At 43.9% G+C, this 19,780-nt stretch overlaps 1 protein-coding gene and 2 long non-coding RNA genes across 5 annotated transcripts in view; 2 read left to right on the forward strand and 1 right to left on the reverse strand.

Annotated features, from left to right (window-relative positions):
- The window catches only part of LOC148347630 (uncharacterized), a 58,249-nt gene extending 54,008 nt beyond the window's left edge, over positions 1-4,241 (forward strand). The window contains exon 3 of the long non-coding RNA XR_015847814.1: positions 4,030-4,241. This is a non-coding gene — a long non-coding RNA (uncharacterized LOC148347630). The remainder of the gene's footprint in view (positions 1-4,029) is intronic.
- Positions 796-19,780, reverse strand: part of ankfn1b (ankyrin repeat and fibronectin type III domain containing 1b) — a 155,116-nt gene continuing 136,131 nt past the window's right edge. For all 3 annotated transcript variants that reach the window (XM_088322934.1, XM_088322933.1, XM_088322935.1), the window contains 16 exons: positions 19,438-19,638; positions 17,755-17,868; positions 17,535-17,632; positions 16,471-16,561; positions 11,729-11,836; positions 6,204-6,303; positions 5,270-5,402; positions 4,963-5,082; positions 4,680-4,895; positions 4,053-4,219; positions 3,611-3,755; positions 3,302-3,470; positions 3,050-3,216; positions 2,774-2,981; positions 1,981-2,687; positions 796-1,913 (listed from right to left, as the gene is read on the reverse strand). In XM_088322934.1, the coding sequence (XP_088179060.1) occupies positions 1,617-1,913; positions 1,981-2,687; positions 2,774-2,981; positions 3,050-3,216; positions 3,302-3,470; positions 3,611-3,755; positions 4,053-4,219; positions 4,680-4,895; positions 4,963-5,082; positions 5,270-5,402; positions 6,204-6,303; positions 11,729-11,836; positions 16,471-16,561; positions 17,535-17,632; positions 17,755-17,868; positions 19,438-19,638 (3,041 nt within the window). In that variant the 3' untranslated portion in view covers positions 796-1,616. The remainder of the gene's footprint in view (positions 1,914-1,980; positions 2,688-2,773; positions 2,982-3,049; positions 3,217-3,301; positions 3,471-3,610; positions 3,756-4,052; positions 4,220-4,679; positions 4,896-4,962; positions 5,083-5,269; positions 5,403-6,203; positions 6,304-11,728; positions 11,837-16,470; positions 16,562-17,534; positions 17,633-17,754; positions 17,869-19,437; positions 19,639-19,780) is intronic.
- LOC148347638 (uncharacterized) overlaps positions 5,281-19,780 on the forward strand; it is a 47,221-nt gene continuing 32,721 nt past the window's right edge. The window contains exon 1 of the long non-coding RNA XR_015847815.1: positions 5,281-5,392. This is a non-coding gene — a long non-coding RNA (uncharacterized LOC148347638). The remainder of the gene's footprint in view (positions 5,393-19,780) is intronic.

A 19,780-nucleotide genomic window follows, 5' to 3' on the forward strand; every position in this document is an offset into this window, starting at 1 on the left:
ATTTGTGTGGTATAGTTAAGAAGATGAGAGACACCAGACCTACAAATACAAATGAGCTGAAGGCCGCTATCGAAGCATCCTGGGCATCAATGCCACAGGCTGATTGCCTCCTTGCCACGCCGGATTGATGCAGTAATCCGTGCAAAAGGATTCCCAACCAAGTACTGAGTGCATCAATGGACATTTTCAAATGTTTGATTTAGTTTTGCTGTTATAAAATTATTTTTTTTACTTGGTCTGAGGAAGTATTCTAATTTTGAGATAGGATTTGAGTTTTTTTCAGCTGTAAGCCAAAATCAGCAATATTCAAATAATAAAAGGCTTGAAATAGTTCAGTTGATGTGTAATGAATCCAGAATGTATGACATTTTTGTTTTTTTATTTGCATTACAGAAAATAAAGAACTTTATTACAATATTCTAATTTTCTGAGACAGTCCAGTATACTATGTTCCATGCTTTACTGTTCCATTACAATACCCCAAAAATTAGGTACAGGGGGACATTTCACACCGGGGGTGCATTTTTCGGCACAAAAATGTCGATTTTTATGTGTTATGAGAAAGGTAATTTTTTTTTGGCACAAACTTACCGAGTTTGGATACTTCGTTGGGTTGTATTTCTCCAAATTTTACGTGTACTCAGGGCCAGAGCTGCAGTAAAGTCAGATCAAGTTTGTTTTTTATAAATACCAAAGGTGGCTTACAAATTGTCTTTACCTTGTTTTGTGTGTATGTAGTCTTTTAGAAATGAGGCCTCAGGTCTGGAGACAAACACACAGGGATTGAGCAAAACATTTTCTCTTTTCCAAATTCATTTATTGTTGGATAAAAAATAGAATTTAGCCGATGTCCCCTTCAAAATTCCACGAAGAGCTGCTTGTAAACACGAGGCTGGCAAACATGTTTGAATGACGCACCTCGCCGGTGCAACATCTTGATTTTTTTTTTTTTACATACAGTACATCCGACTTCAACTGCTCTAGTGTATCTACATAGTGATCCTCATCCACTTTTTTCCTATTGGCCCTCAATTTAAAAAAAACAACAGCACTTTTAACAACAAGAGAAGCTAAGCGCTAAAATAACAGAGGACGCTAATAGTGAACTTAATGCAATTTTCCCCCAACATACAGTAGAAGCACACATTTTGTAAACACATTTTTCCACAATGGTTTTCTGCTCCTGCTACAATTATTTCTTTCTTTGAAAATATGTCAGCAAAAATTGCAATCCGAGAGTAAGGTGTAAACAGAGATCGGAGCGGAATGAGTGTTGTATATTTTATAAAGTTTTGGTCACCCCTCTGAAAAGAAAAGCACCTTATGAAGTCCTTTTTGTGGGCAATAGAAAACAGCCAAACACTGAACTGGTCAACTCTTAAACACAGCATAACACAAAGATCCCAATGAAGCACTAAGCACAATTCTTGGAAGAGCTTCAATCCTTGTCAAAATCAAACCTATTGCTTTTTTTTTTAAACTGCTGGTTTGACTTTGTTGCAGCTACAGTGTATCGACTAAAACCGAATGCTTGGGTATTAGGCTACAGGGAAAAGTCTTCCACGACATCCTTGGAAATGTTCCGATTTGTTTTGTCCAGTAATGGATGCAAAAGTTCAGACTGTGGTGGCTCGGCCGTGTTTGAGTGCGAGGGGCGAGTAGGCCTTGATGCGCACGCACAACTTACCCCTCAGCCAGGGGTTTTGCAGCTCCAGGGGGCAGAAGTCATCCTGCAGCCATTTTTCCCTCTCGTCCACCACCAGCACTAGGCCAAAGTGCTTCAGCTTTTCGGGCCCGTAGAAGGCACCCTCGTCTCGGTCGCCGCTGCCGAGCATTCGTCGGCATACCGAGTTCATCTCTTGTACGACCAGTTGGACCATCTCCCCCGCCGACGTGCAAGGTGTCACACAAAGCTAGGATCGCAACAGGAAGGAGTCATTTGAAATGTGGATAGAGATGCATTCATGTTATGTCTCATACCTTGACGCTGGTCTCTTTGGGAAGTCCCGTGGGGTATTGCGGATAAACCCGGAGCGTGGCATGAGAGCTTTTTCTGTGGGTTGCCGGGCGCGGGGACGAAAGTTGCTGGGTGCCGCTGTCTTCTGAAAGGGTCCGGGCAGGCGGTCGTTGCCCGCGATCGGCCGAGCAACAGCGGTCCACCGATGACGGCCTGTGCCAGCGTTGTTGCGGCGATGAAGCGTGGTGGGAGAGCGACTGGAGGTTGGTGGAAGTGACGGAGGGGAACTCCAGGCTGCTGGTGCGCACACAAAACGCTTGCCGCTTCTCCGTGATGTGCAGCAGCTCGATCTGCCGGCTCGGCAGGATGAAATCGCTGTCGAAAAGCTCGGGCGGACCCCGGCCCCGACCTCCCCCGCAGAAAACACCCCCGCCGCATCTCCCGAGCTCCCTGCCTCTCTGCTGCTCCGAAGCCTGCAAAACGTCCGGCGTGGAGTCTCTCAGGGCACCGGTTCCTACCCCAACTTGCCCGGTCCGACTGATCCCTATGCCTGACCCGCTACCGTCGCTACGGAGGAATCCGCGAGGCTCCAGGGGGGCCGAGGTGGAAAGCGGGGACGGAGGCAACAGGTCCAACTCTCGAGGGCTCTGGGCCCGGCTGGAGTCGTAGTCGCTGTCGGTGGTTAGGAAAACTTCAGAGGAACCCTCCTCGTCTGACAAGCCTGCAAAGTCTGCATTTCAAAATAAACAATATGAGATTGTTTTTTGGAACCAGATTGCAATAAACAACAACTTGGAATGCAATTCTGCGCCAAACCTGAATGCTTGCGGCAGGGTTCTGGTGAAGGTAAGGGAGATGGCATGAAATCAGGTTGGGAGGAAGTGGAGATCGGCTTGTCGGGTATCACTTCCTTGGAAAAGTCTATCAAGCTGCTGACGCATAGGCCTCCAGTCGGCTGTTTGTAGCGCGCATACTGCAAGGCCTCCGTGATCCATCTAGCATCACGCCACACCTCCTCCATTTGCTGGAATAACCAACCAGAGGTGATGTTACAACAATCAAGTCTCACTTAGGTCACGTTTTGTTGCATACCTGGAGATGCTCTTGGAGTTGCTGGTGCTTCTTCTTGGCAGCAGTAAGCTCTTCTTCAGAGAATGCCTCCCTCAGGGCCTGCTGGGACATGAGCAACTCCAGCTCTAGCAGGGCCGACACGCGGCAGTACTGGCTGATGAAACCAGGGCAATAGGCATTAAAGTGGACTAAAGGGAAAGAAGCAGAGACAGGTTCATCTTAAAGCGTTAATTGAAGAGGATCAGATTTCACATACTAACAGGGTGCACTCACCAAGCTCAAAAATCTGCAGGGGCAGCGTGAGGAAGCCAGATCGGGGCGAGTACGGGTTATTCTGGCCAGGGGCTGTGCAAACTTCGTCACAAGGAGGTAAGAGAAGAAGGAAGGAAACTTTGTCTCCAAACTCTAACACTTCCTGGGTGTAGATCCGAAAGTCTTGTGCCTGGGAGGTTGGGGAAACAATAGTTTAATCAAATTTGTTCTCCTAGATTATGTAGACAAACTGCACTTCCAATTAATTTCCAACATACAGGAAAGCAAATGTATATTATACAATTTGACATGGAGAGCTTTGGCTCCAACCTGGTTGCCGGGTATGTTGATGTGAGCAATCAAGTCCTTGATAGCGTGACGTAGGTCGTGAAGGAGAGATGTGGGGCCGCTTTGAGTGTCTGTCTCCATCGGCTCATCTAGTGCTGCGAGGTCCTGCAGCCATTGCCACTCATCTCTGAAGGGGTGCACAGAGAAGCCAGTTCAAACATTTTGAATACCATATTGGGCAGACTAGAAATTGGACTTTTTACCCAAGTTGTATATATACATAAGAGTGACATGCATGTAAAATTGGCATCATTTGAAATTTATACATTTGCATACATTTTCCTCAAATTTTATGATCATTTTGGAAATTTCACATTTGTATAAATGCTAATTCATGAGGTTATATTGTGTGTTTACATGGCCTGAACAACTCAATTTTTTTTTTCACAACTCCCTTCCAGAATCTAGAGTGAAGGCTACCAACCTGGAGACATTATTGTTGTCTCGAATCTTGGTGTGGCACAGGACGTTGGGAAGCTTCTGAGGCACCAGTGCTCGGATCTGCTCCACGGAGGTGCACAGCTTCAAATACCCCAGATACAAGCCGGGAGACAAAACCTTCCTGCTCCGCCGGTGATAAGCAAGCTTCTCCTGTAGATGCCCCCCCCCCCAAAAAAAGGTTAGATCACCATCCTCTGGGTCTTTTTGTGGTTCCCTACCAGTGGCTCTGACACATTACAGGAATGTCCCCCGCTGTGTATTTTACCGGATATCATGATGCACTTTGGCGGCAATCGAATATTTTAGTCAATTGCGGTTCCCCCATAAAGCGATTGTCTGCCATTGTTGGCTAACCGCAAGGCCAAATCTACTTATGCTGGAGACAGTGGAAGTTTTGCAACGCCGGCATTGACTTTAATAGGCTCTACAAACAAAACAAACTGCAGCAATTGCTTCCAGACCGAAGAATTTGTCGTTCCAGAAACACGCGAGGGAGGCCATTATAAATGTATCAAATTGTATTTTGGAATCGCTCGAGTGAGCAGCTTAGAAGAAGGAGATCATATGTACTGTATGTAGTAAGTACGTATGTATAATAATAAACACGTACGTGTAGCGTGATAAGGAGCGTGTCCAAAGCTGTGGGCTCCTCAGGGGACGAGATGGACTTGCGTTGGAGCTGAAGCTTGCAAAGCTGCATACAACGGTAGCCGTCCGGGTTGGGGGAGGCGTTCATGTCCTTCAGGAGGACCAGAAGGGCGTTGCCGTGCTTGTCTTTGATTGGCTCGAAATAAACCTGGCCCAGGTCTTGCGTTCCCAACATGCCCTGATAGACGGACGCCTGTTAGAAAAGCATTTTGCATGCTTGAATGAAGATTTCAACGATGACCTACCTGAAGATGGGAGACTGCTTGGAGCATTTTCAGGCGTGTCTGTAGGGTGCAGGAACAACTGGACTGTGTAGGATTGAGACACTGCTGCAACCAGGGAATCTCCTCCCATAAGTAAGATACCTAATGAATTCGTAAAATAGTATCTTTTTTATTGAAGCACAGGCTGGTAGGAATACAAGGGTGAAGAAAAAACAGCAGACCTTTCTTGATACAAGTGTTTTTGTAGGTCTTTGTGAAACTTACAACCAAGGGTCTTAAACCAAATGTAGGGAATTGAAGGGAATTATCTTGTAATGGCACCCTTTACCTTTGTAAACCAAAGGAACTCTTGCATCAGCGAGCTGGGGTAGGAATCTTCGACCTCTACGATGGGGATCTGGTCTTCGGGAGTCACCAAGATGCTGTCGTCTCTATAGAAGATCGACGTCAGGTAGAGTCCTCTACAAACACAACACGTTGAACACATTTACATCTGAGGATGAAGCCTTAACTCCAGAGTTAAAGCAGCTTTAAAGCGTTAACTCAGGAGTTTAGACAGCTTTCGAATGTTATATGTGAGGACTTCAAGCAGATTTTCAGTGACTTTGACTTAAGAGTAAGAAAAGCTACAAATAACTCAACAGTTTGGACACCTTTAGCAGCGTTAACATTTTATAAGCCGATGGACTTTTGAATAATTGTTGTAAAATGAAGCAAAGTTCATTAATTGACAATTAATTATTTTTTTTTTCAATAATTTGACAATTTTTAAAATGTAGGATTTCTATTTTCATAATCCAAATCCAATATTAGAACACACTGACTAAAATGCTAAACTTTTCCAAGAGGCTTTTTAAAATAAACTGATAACAATATTTGGTTGGACAGTAATCAGTATTGAAATAATCAACCACTTTAAAGAGGATAGTGTGCATTATTTAGCGCCTCTTAGTGGTAAAAAAAAAAAAAACCTCCATTAAATAATAAAACATGGACTATTATATGAATTTGCATTTATTATAAATAACATGAGCCTCGCGCAGAGGGACCTGACATCATTGCTTGACATTTTGCAGCCAAAGAGGCTGGGCAAAAAATCTAAGTTTTGGTCACTTTGAGTCTCCATAGTTTCTTCCCTGTGCTTTTAAGCACTCGTTTTCAGTTGCACTATGCAGCGACATCTATTGATCCAATAAAATACACGCTCCCTTGAATTCAAAATAAAATGTCATGCTTCAAATAATCAGTTACGTTCCCTTTACCTTTTCAAGTTTTTGACAAACTTGCTGTTGGGTTGAAAGAGGTGCCGCAGACTTTTGGAGACGGAATGCTTTCGACCTTGCGCCGGCGCTTTGCACGGTTCTGTAAGGACGACAAATCGTGAATCGGCGACATTGTGCGTCTGTTTTTGTTTTGTTTTGGCCGGCGCTCGGCGTGACAAATTGCGGCCATTAGCCTGACCGCCTGCCACCGGCCGATACCTCGGTCCTGACACGTCCCCTCCGGTGACAACCCGTTACCTAATTGACAACAAACCTAAAAGGTTTGCCCGCACGCTCACGGCGGAATGTTTTTTGACATTTGCTACGGCAGAGGCAGACTACGGGCCCTCGAGGGGGCCCCCGGCTTTCGGGTCCCTCGACTGCGTTTGCGCGAACGTCTCGAGCTACGGGGAGCTGAGGTGCGGCGTGCGCGTCTCGAGTCTTCGCCGCTCGCTGACGGGGAGGTCAGTTCAGTCTGCGGGGGCGTGTTTATTTTGAGTGGGCCTTCGGCGGAGGGGGGCGTTTGAGCGCGCCTTTCGGTGAGATAGCTCGCCTCCCGACTCCTTAGACGACGCACAAGAGAAGAATGAGCCACTGGCAACTCATTCAATGCCAAACTTTCCCTCAAACGGGAAGAGCACATCTTTACAGGACAACAAAAAATCTATTTCTTTAGCTGTATATACAGGGTTCATACACCTTCTTCATTGACAAATTTGAGCACGTTTGAAAGACTACCAAAGCCAATTTTCCAATTTCCACCATTAAAAGAAAAAAATCCACATTTTAGCCATTGTTTGTATTTTCTAGCCATCGTTCTTGAAAATACTAGCCTCCTATCATCTCTGCTCATGGTCCTGACGCGAGAGGGCGATGACACCTCATAAGACAATGCCATACAAACTAACGCCAGCTGCCGTTAATCACAACAGAGGAAGAAATGGCATAGCGAAGCCACCAAAAGTAGTATCGGCTTGACTTTTAAGCACACTTTCATTTTTCTTCATGATCTATCGAGTCATTGAGTGGAGGGGCAAAGATTCGCTCAAGTTTAAGGCTCTGATTTAACGCTACGCAACACCCCAGGATGGCCCAGGCACACTAAAACCCCTTGCTGATGATAATGCCCCGTTCACCATCTGAAACGAGTCCCAGAATTTGCCTTATTTGAAACCCTAATCCATACCACCGCACGGTTTCCTCTAGCAAGCATGGGTCTCATTTGTACTTCAGCGAACATTCGATGTCAACGCTTGAAACCTTAAATGTCTAGAGAAAAAGCTACAACTTAACCTACGCCATATTTTGAATGTCATTCACAATAATAATGAAGTCAACTTACACCCATCCAGCACGGCCGCTACTACTGGTGTTACCCAGATGTTGCTCATGTGGTTAAGAACTACCTATTTGCTCACTATGATTATTGAACCAGACAACATTGAGGAAACCCACCCTGTAATTATTTTACTTATTTTTAGAAATATTTATCTGTCTGTAATGCATATTCTTTTACCTTAAAATACCGTATTAGTGCAATGATTGATCAGTCGACAAATATCTCCGACCACAATCGCGAAATAATGGATGCAACGGATATCGAACCTGGGTTGTGGTGGTAAGAATGTCGAATCCTAACACCATTTATATTCACAGTACCAGAAACAAGTGTTTGAAAATGTAGATTACAGAAAGTTGTCCTGAAATATAAAAACAAACAATTCTTTGATGTTTATTTGGACTTTTAACGACATGAAATAAATACATTGTAAAAGTTATTAGTGTTGTGTTCACACTTTACGTGGTTAATAAATGATTTTGCCGCACATATACAATGACATTTTATCATTTATAATTTTTAGTTAGAGCTAAGAACAAGTGAAACAGTTTTTTAATCAAAATTTAGTGGTGTGCGTTAGACTAAGAAATACGATAATTTATTTGTGAGCCTCTGAAAAGACCCCCAGCCCTCCAGCTCAAGCACACTTGTTATGCCATTATTTTACAAGTGTGGCCCCTGAGCTAAAATGAGTTTGACACCCCTGCATTAGACACAACCAGTAGATTGCTCCTTGCCACCCCCGCCCCCTCCCAGGTGATCATACCCTCAACCCCCCAGGCCACTTAGTCAATAAATCCCCTCATTCAGGAGCCGAGAGAACTAATTTTCCCTTCAGGTGGACGCGAAGAAAACAGCCCCTCCCGCTCGATTCCTCTCTTGACACTGACTAAGACAGACAAGTAGGGCTGACTGCTGGGGTGCCAGTGTTAGTCAAGGCCTCTTTCACAGTTTAATTAATTGTGTTTGGACAAGGGGGAGGGCGGCGTAGGTTGCTGGGGGGGCAAACGCTTGAATATTTGTGTCTGTTCATGTACATGTGTATCTATGTCTATCTTTATGCCCGGGTGTATATATATGTATGGGCTGTACTGTAGACAGGAACGCGAGGGGGGGCGGAGGCCTCCGTGTTGGCGCGTGTAACTCGGCGTAATTTATGCCCGGCCTAGGACTCGTCTCTAACAGGAATAACAAACATGACCCGGGGACAGGCCACCTCGGCTACCGCGGCTCAACTCTCGAGCTCAGTCAGCCGGCGGCTGAAGAACGGCCGGCGCGCTCAATACAAACTATTATGCGGCGGTTGCCGGACAATAGTCGGTAGGCGAGTGTGTTGGGACGTGGCCGTCGTCGCTGACGCGTAAAAGAATCAGCGCGGACGGCTTTTGACACTTATGGGAGCGACTTACGGCCGCCGGTTTTTGCTCATGTAAACAGTTTGAGCGTGCAAGAAGCCCATCTGCACTTTGTCCCTGAGGGGGGGAGTCGTGGAAAGACACCGTGTAGATTTTCAGTGGCAAGATTTTACGATGCAAGGATCCCCCTGTCACTATTTTAGTGCTTCAAAGAGTGGCGGGAAAGTACAAAATACCAATACTTGGCATCGTTTAAAGCAGTGTTTCTCAACTGGTGGGTCGCTGGCCTTTTCCTATGCAAAATAATGCTAAGAAGAAAAAAACAGAGGGTCAATCACACTCCCTAACAGTGAATGGCAATAATGCCCTGCTCGATCTCTTCTACCTGTTTAGTCAGTTGCCGCATTTAGGAGGGATTGCATTTCATTTTATTGCGATTTTGAATAGGTTCACACTGCGAAACTTAATGCTCAGTTCTGAATTTTGTGAATGTATGCAGAGAAGGAACCGTGACATCACATATGCAATGCGCTCATATTTGCGGAAGTAGTCATGGATGTTAACAGGGAGCACGGCAACCCCCCTCTCAAATGTTAATTAAATCGAAAACCTTAGCTTTCCCCATTGAATGATCGCGTGGTGTGATTCTAATGGAAATATTGTTACCTATTGTGAATTTCCCTGCGGGGATGAATAAAGTATCTATCTACCACAAGAGGATACTATCGCTTTATCAATGAGCGCCACTGTTGTTTACAGCAGTGACAGAAAGCAACCTATAATCAAATTGTATGTGATGCGATTTTGAATGTTCCGTGAGTCGCAAAATAAACAAGTGTGCATCCTCATGACACTCCGTGTTTTCGTACGCCGTGGTTGTTGATTTTTCTGCTTCTTCTTGCCTAGTTGAAGTCTTAAACCCAGATCGCAGCAGATTCCTAACCACTAAGAATGTAGATGACTTGGCGAAAGGTTTTAGATTTGATTTTATCGTCACATTATTTTAACTCAACGGTGTGTTGTACAATGTGAAGAGATCAAATCTAAGGCCTTTCTCTGTGCCATTGAGATTCCTGGTGGTCTAGTGATAACAATAATGATAATGATAAGTTTAAATCCATTTTGTAATGATTGCTACTGTCATAATCAAGCCAGGCCATGAGAATATTGTCCGACAGGGGTAGAGAAGAGTTTGCAGAGCGCTGGTGTAAACAACACTGTCAATTGATTGAAAAAGTGGGATAAGTAAATGCTTCTTTGTCCAGCTTTCTACCAGCAACAACTTGGTCCTTGCGAGTGTGCCTACCCTGCTCCTCTCTCTTGACATACACTTACTCACGGTCAATTATGAGGCATGCACACAAAGATTAAGGGGGGACCGGACTGAGGGCTGTGTCAGAAATGTCCCAACACAAAAGACAAATTGTTAATACTAATCAGAAAATGTGTCGATTGGCCTTTTTACATCTGCCCTTTCTTCTTCCTTTAAAATCTAAACGAAAGTTACCTTTTCTAGCTTATTGGATGACAGCAATGTAAGAATAAAGAGTTGAATTTAGATGGAGAATCAGTTATTCATGGGATAGCGTGCATTCGACACATTCTGCCTTTTCCTCTAATTTAGTGTATGGAAAAGTAATGTCTACGCTGGAAGGTACAGAAGGCGGCTTCACTTGTAGGTTTACAGTTTCTCACCGTTCCTTTTACGTTGTTTGCTCATAACGTCGTTCCTCCCGTCACCGTTTATAAGATGGAAAAGAACAGACATCAGTGTCACGAATGGAAATGAAGCGAGGGGAACTGACGACTTAAATAATGTATGCCTTTTTATGGCCAAATTCAAGTGCTTTTTAAGGATTTTCAAAGCCTCCAATTAAAAGAAGAAATCCTGAAAAATATCCTTGATCCACATGTGCATTTTTCAAAACATGTTTTCTAAATCTCAAGTCAATTTCAATTATATTTGTGGATCTGAAGAATATGTGAGTAAATATTTTTGAGAAAACTCTCATAGGTGTTGGGTAAAAATTACGGTAATATATAATTTACATTAGCAGTTGCAGGAATTTACCACTGGAGAAACACCACCTCATTTTTTTTTTTACATTGCCCATAATAAATGTCCATAATTGATACGTAATCTTTGCCCTAATACTCATTTAATAGTGTCCCACTTAGGTGGACCATGCATCTGTCCTTTTGGGCGCGATCCATTATAGGACAAAGCCATATAAACTAATGTTTGATGCCGTTTATCGTAAAGGAAGCAGAAACGCGATGTAAAAAACCAAGCCACCAAATAGACTTGTTGAGAAATATGGCAACAATTTCACACATTTACTAAAACCCAATCTTTGCAATCCTTGAAAACACAACATTAAAATGGAGGAATTTTCAAGTATGGCGAGCACGAGGCCGAACGAACCTTGAATATTGGCTATAAATCTACCGGCCCAGTTCTCTTTTTAATCTGGGGAGAAATGGAAGCAGTGGCCAATCGCCCACGTTTGTTTACATTGTAAACTCAAACGATGCTTTGGAAAAAAAAAAGACGGTGCTGCCGTTAGACATCCTGCACGACATCAGCGCTAAGCAGTCGCCTCTGTGTCGCGGGTCAAGTATATTTGCGGCTCCCGTGTTTTAAGTTCCTGCAGACCCCTTGTTAAACCTAATGCCGTCATAAAAGCTCCAGGCGGATTAAAAATCACACGCTCATCCATAGTTGATTGCTTTAAAGGGCTGCGGTTCGGACGGCGTCAATTATTGGGCGGGATCGTGTGACTCCCGAGTCTTTTAGCGGCCAATAAATCAATCTCAAGGGGTTGTTATACCGTGGCAGACGCAGCTCTGATGGGCATCTTTTATTTGAGCCAGCAGCTGGTCCAGGACCTCCTTCTGGCCTCTTTGCTGGGGAGCGCGCCCTTCAATGTCTCTCCAACCTGCAGTACGAAAAGAGAGAAGATTTTTCAACAACGGTAGCGGTGTCCTGATAGCAGTTTTTCACAAACTGACCCTCGCTGTATCACGGCTTCCATTTCACAGTTTTGATACTTTATGGATTTTCAGAGTGGATTGTGCTCTGTATTATGATTGTCTAAAACTTGTCTATGTCAAAGTTGCGATCTAAGTTGTAGGTCTACGTAAAACAGCTTGATAAACCTACAATACATACGTGCAAATCTTTTTATATGTCGAGTTTCTTTAAAAGTCATCAAAACACTCTGAACTCAAAAAAGCAGCAGAAGAAAGAGGAAGATGCCCTCTTCACATGCTTAAGGAAGGTAAAAGCATTTTCACGTCACATTTGTTTTATAACGTCCAGATAATGGCAAAACAATATAATCTAAAGTGGATAAGCCTAAAACGTCGGAATTTATCTTTAATAGGGCATCCGTCGATTATCTGCACCGCTTATACTCAGTAGGGTCGCGGGGGTGCTGGAGGCCATCCCAGCAATCTTCAGGCAGTGGGCAGGGGACACCCTGAACTGGTTGCCAGCCAGCCGGAGGGCACTCGCTCATTCGCACCTATGGACAATTTGGACCGGACAATTAACCTGACATGCATGTTTTTGGAATGTGGGAGGAAACTCACGCAAGCACGGGGAGAACATACAAACTCCACACAGAATGGTTCGATCTCATGACCTCAGAACTGTGCCGCACACACGCTAACCACTGCGCCGCCATGCCGCCCGCTTGCCAAACATAATTGGCAAAAATATAATATACCGTCACACTAAAAACACGAGTGCACGATTCACTTTTTTGAACCAAATTGAGATTTTTGCCTTGATCAGATTCCCATAGAAAGCTGGTTTATCTGCTTTAGACAACCAATCCTATTTTATATAACCAATCAATAGTCCAATGGAGTATTAGAAGCACGATTATGTTTAAAATTATAATATGATAGTACATGTTATTCGCAAAAAGAAAAGTTTATAAAGTACAGTATTTCTCAAACAACAGCTTGAACCTGTAGACTACTTGACAAATTAATTAATAAGGGTTTCTACTTCGCAGGTTTTGAGTATCACAGGACCTTTTTCAAACCCAATCCCTGCGAAAATGAGCGACTACTACTACTCCGATATTTTGGGTTATGTCAAAAAGTACCTGGATTCTTTTAACAGTTTCAAGGGTCATTCCTTTGAGATTTTGACTGAAATCTGACAAAAATCACGCTTTAGATGTTGATACCAGAGCGGGACACACCAACGTTACGATAACATAAAACGGTCCTAGTAGTAGAAAAAAACCTTTCCAGATTTGACTGCCAGAAAGACCCCATCACCTTTACAAGACCTTATAACTTCCCACTTTCCCAGATGGATCAGTGAAACAATACGTTAGGCGTGTCGCGTTATCTCAAAGCGTCCCCGACTTTTCACAATACGGCATTAGTCTGTATATGCTTTCAAGGCTTACTTACACGGGTCTAAAGAGGACATGTAGTACACGACGCGAGCTCTTTGAACCGGCGGATGAGTTATCGAGTCCTACGGGGTGTTGCGTTGCCTCTTTGTGTTTGCGCGAAACTCCCCGCTGCCTTAGGGACAAACCTGCCACGATGATGGATGGGCATTTTTTTGTTCCAAACGCTAACATTACATGGCGTTGTCAAAGACTGGAAGAGTGTGTCGAGGACTGTCCCGCAGGGGTCACAAACACGACTTTACGTACGTTCTGAGAGAATTCCAAAATGAGGTGGACGAAAGGATATGCTTGCTATCAAGTTTTCCATTTGGATTAGAGTCAAAAAAATTCACAGTCAATAATAAATGTGAGAAATGTTGTCTTTCTCCAGAGGCCTGTTCTCAAGATAATGTGCTATTGTGTAAAACACGCGTTATTTTAATTGACAGTGACGTGATGATGAATTATTCCGCTGAGTGAAAACTGATATTTCGACGTGGCTTCTGCTGTAACATTATTAGCAGGACATGCTAACTAGCCAAAATGAAATTAGAATTAATTATTTCATCTATCAATCGTTATCCTAAAGTACGACAAATAAAATTGTGTGGATTTGGTGCCTCTCTTGTCGAATGTATTATCAACATTTAAATAGTTGCTATATCTTTTTAACATTTATTTATTACAAATGTGTTTTGTTGTTGCTATTCTATAAAGACTCATCTCCATTTTTGTCAGACCCCTCACTACTTTCCGCTTTAGTTATCACTGGTTCACTCAGTTGTGATAAAAAACATCAAATTGAACAAAAAGATTGGATTAAAAAATAAAATTACAAGGAATGTTTGGGGCAGCCAAGATTCAAGCCGATCAGCCATCACCTCTTGACTTGAGATCTCCAATGCTAATTCATATCATACCATTTTTTATATTGTGACTAAACACCTGCTCTGCCTTCTTTCTATATCTCGGAAATACTGGATGTCACCTGACAAGTCTGTTTATTTTTGGGGGGATTTTGGAACCACACGAACAAATTACAAGCGCTATATAAATGCAGACTATTTGCCATTTATGAAGCAGACATGCAATATATTTCATTTGTTGGCATCATTGTGTGTTTTCAAATAAGGACGCCATTGGTTATATCCACTCACCAAATATCATTAAGGCCAGGGAACGTCATTAGTGAGTCTATACTTTTTGCGTATCTTGTTTCAGACGGATCGGGATGTTTGCGTATATTTTGAATCCCAAGAGTTAAAACTTTCCGATGTTATGTGACATGACGTATATCAGTGAGTGGTGATATCATACAGACACGTATTTGATTATCAAAGGTCCAGCAGGTTGTCAGAACCTATTGTTGTATTTATTTATTACTGACTTATATTCTTACCAATTCCAGTACTGTTTATTTTAGAACTAATTTTGTGTAGGACAAAAAAAAAATAGTGACGCCTCGGTATAATGCAGTTTACTTTTCACTGTTTTGCTCCATCAAAAATTTGCATCGCGCGTTGTGTTCTGCATTCGTGTAGAATATTGCATTTGATTTTATAACAATTGCAAAAAATAAACATTTCTAATGAAAGGATTTTGCTTATCACGGGCCTGTTTTGCAACTTAACCCCCAGTATAAATGAGGGATCACAGAATGAGAATAGTGGAGTGTTTTTATCAGAGATTTGGCCCTCAAGACAATTGAGTTTGAGACCTCTCTGTAATAACCGCTGTGTTCATTCTCATGAAGCCGGCATGCTTCGTTTCTGCTAGAATCGTGTCCTCAAACAGATACAGTCGTCTATTAAGAGTACTTGGAGAGCCAAGCGAATGTAGAACAGTCGACGCACACATGCAAACGTACGGGGCTTGAACATAACACAGCACACTTTTCCTCTCCAAGCAATAAAAAAGACTAGTTAAAGGACATTTACCGACGCATCAATGAAAAGTCTGTAAGTGCCATGAAAAGAATACTGAAAATCTATTCATTATCTCAACCCGCATTAGAAATCACACAGTCACACCCTCTTCCCCCTACGCAGAAAGTGATCCTGCAGCACCACTGCCCTCTCCGCATCCCCGAAGGATGTGTCGACGAAAAAAGCCGCCTCCCCCTTTCTCGTCCCATCACGCGCCACCCTGGCCCCGGCTCCCGCTCGCAGAGCCCCCCGGAGGGCGAGCGGCTCCAAAACACGGTGCGCTCTATTCCCGGAAAGGTGCCTGTCCAGACAGGACAAGCGGGCCCTTTAATGGGCGCCCGCGGGCCGGGATAAGGCCCCCACTGTTGGGGCCGCGCCGCGCACTACGGCACAGACATGCAAATATTTCCAGTGGTAGGCCCAAATGGAAAACACAAACACGCAACATCGAAATTAGCTCAGAGAGCGGTAGAAAGGTAGACGGTTGGAGTAAATGAGAGCGGTAGCGCCCGATCGATTCGAGGAGGCGATGGGAACAGATTCCTTCACGTGTCCCCAAAAATGTGCCCACCGGGGTGAATTGAAGGGGCCTGAGTGGTTTATTTGCTAGGTGAGACCCTTATGCGTCCGACGGCACAGTGAGTGGAAAAGCGTGCCAAGGAGATTACATTTTCACCGACTATTATCATTCGATTATTTTATTTCAGTTGTTGTTGAAATGGTTTTTGGTTACTAAAGCTTTGCATTGTACAGTAAGTTCGTCTTTTGCATTACTTTAGCCTTATTTCTTGTTTAATTTATATTGTGTTGTATATTTATGAACATTGACTGAACATAAGTGTGGTTCAAGGGCAGTTGAAGTTGATTTAATGGGGGTTCTGTTGAATTTAATGACCTTAAAACAGACTAATCCCATATTTATGCATTTCGATCGGAAAACGTGTTTCGATTTACAACTGTTTCTTATACGAGGTCACTACTGGAACCAATTCAATTTGTAAGTAGAGGCACCACTGTATACTGTCAAATGCCACTGCATTTCAATGCAGAGGTCCAGCTCATCTCTGAATAGTGGGCTGTATCTGCGTCAAATTAGCAGGATTCTCCCGCTACCAGTAACCATGGAAACCAATGCTATCTGTTACATGAAGGGGAGCATGTCCCCACCCCATAGATGGCTTGTATTGTGGCGGAACGCTAGCAAATGTTATCCTATAATAAGTTACTTACTGGAAGGAGTGGCGCAGTCGGGGGTGGAAGCAAGCGCTGGTCCCCAGCCCTTCATGTTGTAGGCTGACACTTGGACGTAATAGGGCGTCCCCTGAAAAGAACACGACAATATTAAAATAAATTAGAAATGGAGCTTAAAATATTTAAAAATGCATCATATTGTTTGTGGACAGTTTGTTTTCTCTGCAAGGAGTCGCCACGCAGGCCTCCGTTCTTTTCTTTCTCAGCCAGATCAATCACTGGGCCACCGACACCCCCTGACCTTGCCTTGACCCCTGTCAAGGGAGAAGAGTGAGCTTCGGGAAAAAGAAGCGCCGTATTCCCCTCAGCCGAAAAACAAACAGGCGGGAGAGTCCATTAGCCCGCATGGGCCAAACATAAATCAGGTGGCGGGCTACCAAGCTGCTCTTGGTGGCAGTTTGGCCACTGTTGCTTCTCAATGGGCAGAAGCCATTTGGAAGGCTGACAAACCAATAGGGTGTTGTTGTTTTGTTTTTTTTCCCACCGGTGTCATAAGTCTTGGGTTGAAGCGCCGGCACCAGTGGGCGACTTTACTGGGCTGTTTGATGCATATAATAAAAGACTTCATGGATGTTATTTGTGTGTAAATAATGGGGGATAATGGCCCCTAAATGTTTTGCTTTGGCACCAGCAGGGACTGAGTTCTTGTAGTGTGTTTTTGTGCCACATACCAATGTAGCCTGCATTCATACTTGCCTTCCTTTGAGTGGAAGTGGGATTCAGGGAGGAACAGCAAATTCAATTGGGACATTTCTAGCAACAAGGGTTTTAAAACTTGAATACAAATATTTGGACTACTGTTACTTTGATGTAATGCTATTGAAATAAACAAACTATTTTGTTATTTTAAAGCAGGGGTTTCTGATAAGGTGGTATATGTCCACTGGTTAAGAATTTGATATTTGTAACTATAACAGTCCATCTCATCAATTTCTGCCCATATCACCCCCGATAATTGATATTGTGTCCCAAATCGCTGTCATCTACAACAGCAAATCACTTCTGTGTGCCATTTGTACGCTAGAAGTCCAAGTGAAACTCACAGAGGTGAGTCCCGTGATGTTGTACTGCAGCACGGAGATGTCCTCCACCACCGCCTCCCCCAGCACTGAGCAAAAGGAAGGCGTGGTGCTCCAGCTCACTGCAAACACAATCACAAACAGAAAGGGGTTTAGTGCTTACGTTACGGCTGGCAAGACATTTGGCGTCTTCCCAAACTCAAGCAAAAGAGTGACGCAGGCTTTATCCGGCGCAGCGGCTGACCTTTGTATTTGGTAACCACGGCCGAGTTGACGCATCGGGGTTCCTGGAAATCCAGCGAGAGGCTGGTGCTGCCGCTGACGGACAAACGCGCCGCGCAGGGACTCTCCGGAGGGCCTGAGTGCAAAAAGATAGAGACGAGAACAGAGTGAGAGACAGATCTTCCCTGTGGCGCTCGCAAACCCGTGGCAGATCGCTTTAATCGTGTATTTTTCGCTCGGTTGCACAATGAGGCACTCGTCCTCGTGTGAAATTCGAGCGAATCGCCTCTTGGCACAGATGGAACTCGTTATGAACGAGATCATCATTTGAATGTACGGATAATATGGCGCACCTAAAAACTCCAAATTTGCCAGAAAGTGTGCCTTACATACCGCAAAATAAGGTGGATAAGGATGGAAATGCATAAAGTAACCATAAGTGTGCTGTATTACTAGAGGTATGACTGGGCCTACAAAAAAATCCAGCCCGACCTGACCCGGCTTGCGGGAATAAAAGCCCGAACCAGCCTGAGCCCGACCAATTATTTCCATTTGAAGGACCTAGCCCGAAACAAACCCAAATTTCTATATTTTATTAGAAGTCGTGAGGGGGAAGGGTGATAAGGGCCAACTGTGTCCCCCTGCCGCGCACTCTCTTTCTTTGTGCTTAACAGTACCAACAAATGAGCTTGTGTGTGACAGGTGGATAATAATAATTTTAAAGAAATCAGCAACAGAATTTTGGGCCTTAAACCTTACCTATACTTCACAAGCTTTAATGGTATAATTCGATATTTGAGCACTGATTGACCAATAGATAATTATCGTTGGCCCAAAATCGCGATTCATTAAGTGCAACGATAGTCAAACCTGGGTCATAGTGGTGAGGGCACCAACATTTGACCACAAAATCACCAGTAGTACACACTACATCTGAAAAGGGAATAGTTTATATTTCATTATGTGAGTTTTTATTCACAGTGCCAGAACACACATTTGCATAGGGCATTCTAATGGGTTAAACAGTCTCTGCGCTTTCCCAACTGTGTGTGTCAATAAGGCAAAAGACATAAGCAGAAAACAAAGTCTTTTAACAACCCCCTTCACGTAATCATAAATATTAAAAAACATTTCAAGCTGAGAGCTACTTTTTTGTCGCTAATTAGCGCAAAAGGGACAGAGTTTTATATGCATTTTTAAAACAACAACTTATTAGGCTGTTACTGTATTATTACTGGGGTAATTATTGGAAGTAGGGTAAAATGGACTCAGGCAATCACTAAGTATGTTATTTTAATAGAAAATCACAATAACCCAGCACTGCTAAGCTAATTTCAGAACACGTCTGCAGGCAGTACTCAGGGGGCACCCGGGTACCACGTTGGAGACCCCTGGTTCGGAATGCCGAACAAAACGCAATATGTGAACCAGCGTTTCTGACACTGTGGATAGTGTGATAATGAGATAACCTTGAATGCCTTTTCTTATGTCATCTGTAACAATGGTGGTCTTATAGTATAGTGTAAGCGTACTCACCATACAAACACTATTTTGCATTCTTATGGACTGATAAATCATGCTGTAAGTGTAAGTGGTTATTCACACACATTACGCACCATAGTGTGGTAATCATTAAGTCGGGCCCAGACGGAACCAGAGAAGGAATGAAAAACGCAATCCTTTGTAGGCGCCATCGGAATCGTACTTGCGTGCTCGAAGCCAGACTGCATGCGCCTGAAGAGCCTCAGCCGCCACTCCCAGGCCTTGAGTTGCCGCTCCCGGTCCGAGCCTTCCCTTTCGCCGGGACCCGCGCAACCGCCCACTTGGGTCTGGAGCTCCGAAACCCGCTGCTCGGCCTCCTGCACCAAAGTGGCCAGGTGCACTGCCCGGCCTTCCAAGCTCACGACTGAAACATAGTAAAATGACCCAAAACAGTGCTGAACTGGTTAGCGGAGTAGTCACTAGGTCCTGCTTTTTTATATGTAGGTGTGGCTAGCAGTGTTGGGACTAATGTGTTACGAAGAATCTTGTTCCGGAACATGATTACT

The sequence above is a fragment of the Urocampus carinirostris genome, chromosome 19, assembly GCF_059441175.1.
Source record: "Urocampus carinirostris isolate Australia breed hairy pipefish chromosome 19, RoL_Ucar_1.0, whole genome shotgun sequence".
Classification (NCBI taxonomy): domain Eukaryota; kingdom Metazoa; phylum Chordata; class Actinopteri; order Syngnathiformes; family Syngnathidae; genus Urocampus; species Urocampus carinirostris.